Source organism: Bison bison, unplaced genomic scaffold (genome assembly GCF_000754665.1).
Source record: "Bison bison bison isolate TAMUID 2011002044 unplaced genomic scaffold, Bison_UMD1.0 scf7180017848004, whole genome shotgun sequence".
Taxonomy (NCBI): domain Eukaryota; kingdom Metazoa; phylum Chordata; class Mammalia; order Artiodactyla; family Bovidae; genus Bison; species Bison bison.
This window is the reverse complement of record NW_011478577.1, coordinates 9,236-10,911: the sequence shown is the minus strand read 5'-3', so window position 1 is coordinate 10,911 and position 1,676 is coordinate 9,236. Positions and strand designations below refer to the sequence as shown.

The window sequence follows — 1,676 nt, the reverse complement described above, 5'->3', positions numbered from 1 at the left end:
GGGAGCCTGGTGGGCTGCCGTCTATGGGTTCGCACAGAGTCAGACACGACTGAAGTGACTTAGCAGCAGCAGGCATGCTTCCATTCTTGAATAACGTTGGAAAGCATTCTGGCCTTCACATTTTACAGTATATTAGCTGTAGGTTTTTGTAGATGCCCTTTATTAAATAGAAGATTTTCCTTCTATTCCTAGTTTGATGAGAGGGTTTTTTTTTTCCTTTTAGGATCATATGACATAGGAATCTTCCTTGTAGGCATTTTCCCTAGAGAAATGAAAATACATGCTCACAAAAAATCTGAATGTTTATAGCTGATTTATTTATAATTGCTAAAAGCTTTAAACATGCCAAATGCCCTTCAACTGATGAATGAATCACCAAACTGTGGAACATACACCCACACTGCGACAGACTTTAGAGTCGGTCCCAACCTCCTGATGATCCTTTTGAGTGTGGGCGGGAATTGTGATTTGCTTCTAATCCATAGAATGACAAATGTTACCCCTATGAATAGGTTACATTATACTCAACTCCATCTTCCAAGCTGACTCCTTTTCCATCTCCTGCTGGCCATAAAAAGCAAATTGCAGTGTTGGAAATTGTCTCTAGAGTGGGCAACTGACAGAGAATTTCCAGCAAGCTATGTAACAAATCAAGAGATTTCTTAACATTTAAGACTCCTTTACATTCCCTGGTCATGGTGCACTATTCTTTGAATATGCTGCTCTTGATTATGTTGACTAATATTTGGGAGATTCCACTATGGTGCAAGGCAAAGAAATCTACAACCAGCGGTGCAAGACTTCTCTGAGAGTTCCATGAATAAGCAGGAAAACATGTTCACAGAATTGCATTCAAGTGGCTACAGAAGGTCGAGGCAGACGATACACTAGGGCAGAGACAGAGGGATGGAAGCAGTGAAGTGGAGGACAACTCAGCGCCCTAGACAGTGACTCTATCCTCCCTCACGACAGAGCCAGGCGTCCAAGGCTCCTCCCCTGGTCCCCGCCCCTTGCGCACTACCCGCCTCCTTTGTTCCAGCTACCTCTCTTCTAGAGGGCGTTGGCCCGCTCCCTTCTCCTGCAGAGCACCCCTTCTGGGTCCTCTTTGGCCCTTGTTAGGCTCCGTGTCGCACCTGCGCACTAGTGACAGCCAGGCCACCTGGGCGGAGCTAAACTGCAGCCGGAACCGCCATGACTCCGCCCACGCGGGGACCGGTCAGCCCGCTTAAACACGCACTTCCCGCCACACCTCCTCACCAATCCCCGCTGAACCTCATCTAGCCCAGCAAAGAGAGCGAGGCTCGATGGACGGCCGAGTGCAGCTGATCAAGGCCCTCCTGGCCCTGCCCATTCGGCCTCAGACACGTCGGTGGAGGAACCCGATCCCCTTCCCCGAGACGTTTGACGGCGACACCGACCGGCTCCCGGAGTTTATCGTGCAGACGGGCGCCTACATGCTAGTGGACGAGAACCTGTTCACCAACGATGCCCTGAAGGTGACGTTCCTCATCACCCGCATGACCGGGCCAGCCCTGCAGTGGGTGATCCCCTACATCAGGAAGCAGAGCCCCCTCCTCAACGATTACCGGGGCTTCCTGGCCGAGATGAAGCGGGTGTTTGGATGGGTGGAAGACGAGGACTTCTAGGCCGGGAGCGCCTCGGGTCTGGGGGCGGGT

The 1,676-nt window shown here is 51.1% G+C and overlaps 1 protein-coding gene across 1 annotated transcript; it reads left to right on the top strand.

Annotated features, from left to right (window-relative positions):
• The first annotated feature begins 1,069 nt into the window (after positions 1 to 1,069).
• LOC104991812 (protein FAM127) lies at positions 1,070 to 1,670 on the top strand. Its single transcript, XM_010844426.1, has one exon. The coding sequence runs from the start codon at positions 1,305 to 1,307 to the stop codon at positions 1,644 to 1,646; it is 342 nt and encodes a 113-aa protein (XP_010842728.1). The 5' UTR covers positions 1,070 to 1,304; the 3' UTR covers positions 1,647 to 1,670.
• Positions 1,671 to 1,676: the final 6 nt, after the last annotated feature.

What these genes read in the sequence shown, in the direction of transcription:
- LOC104991812 (XM_010844426.1), top strand. Translation starts at nt 1,305, where the DNA reads ATGGACGGCCGAGTGCAGCTGATCAAGGCCCTCCTGGCCCTGCCCATT.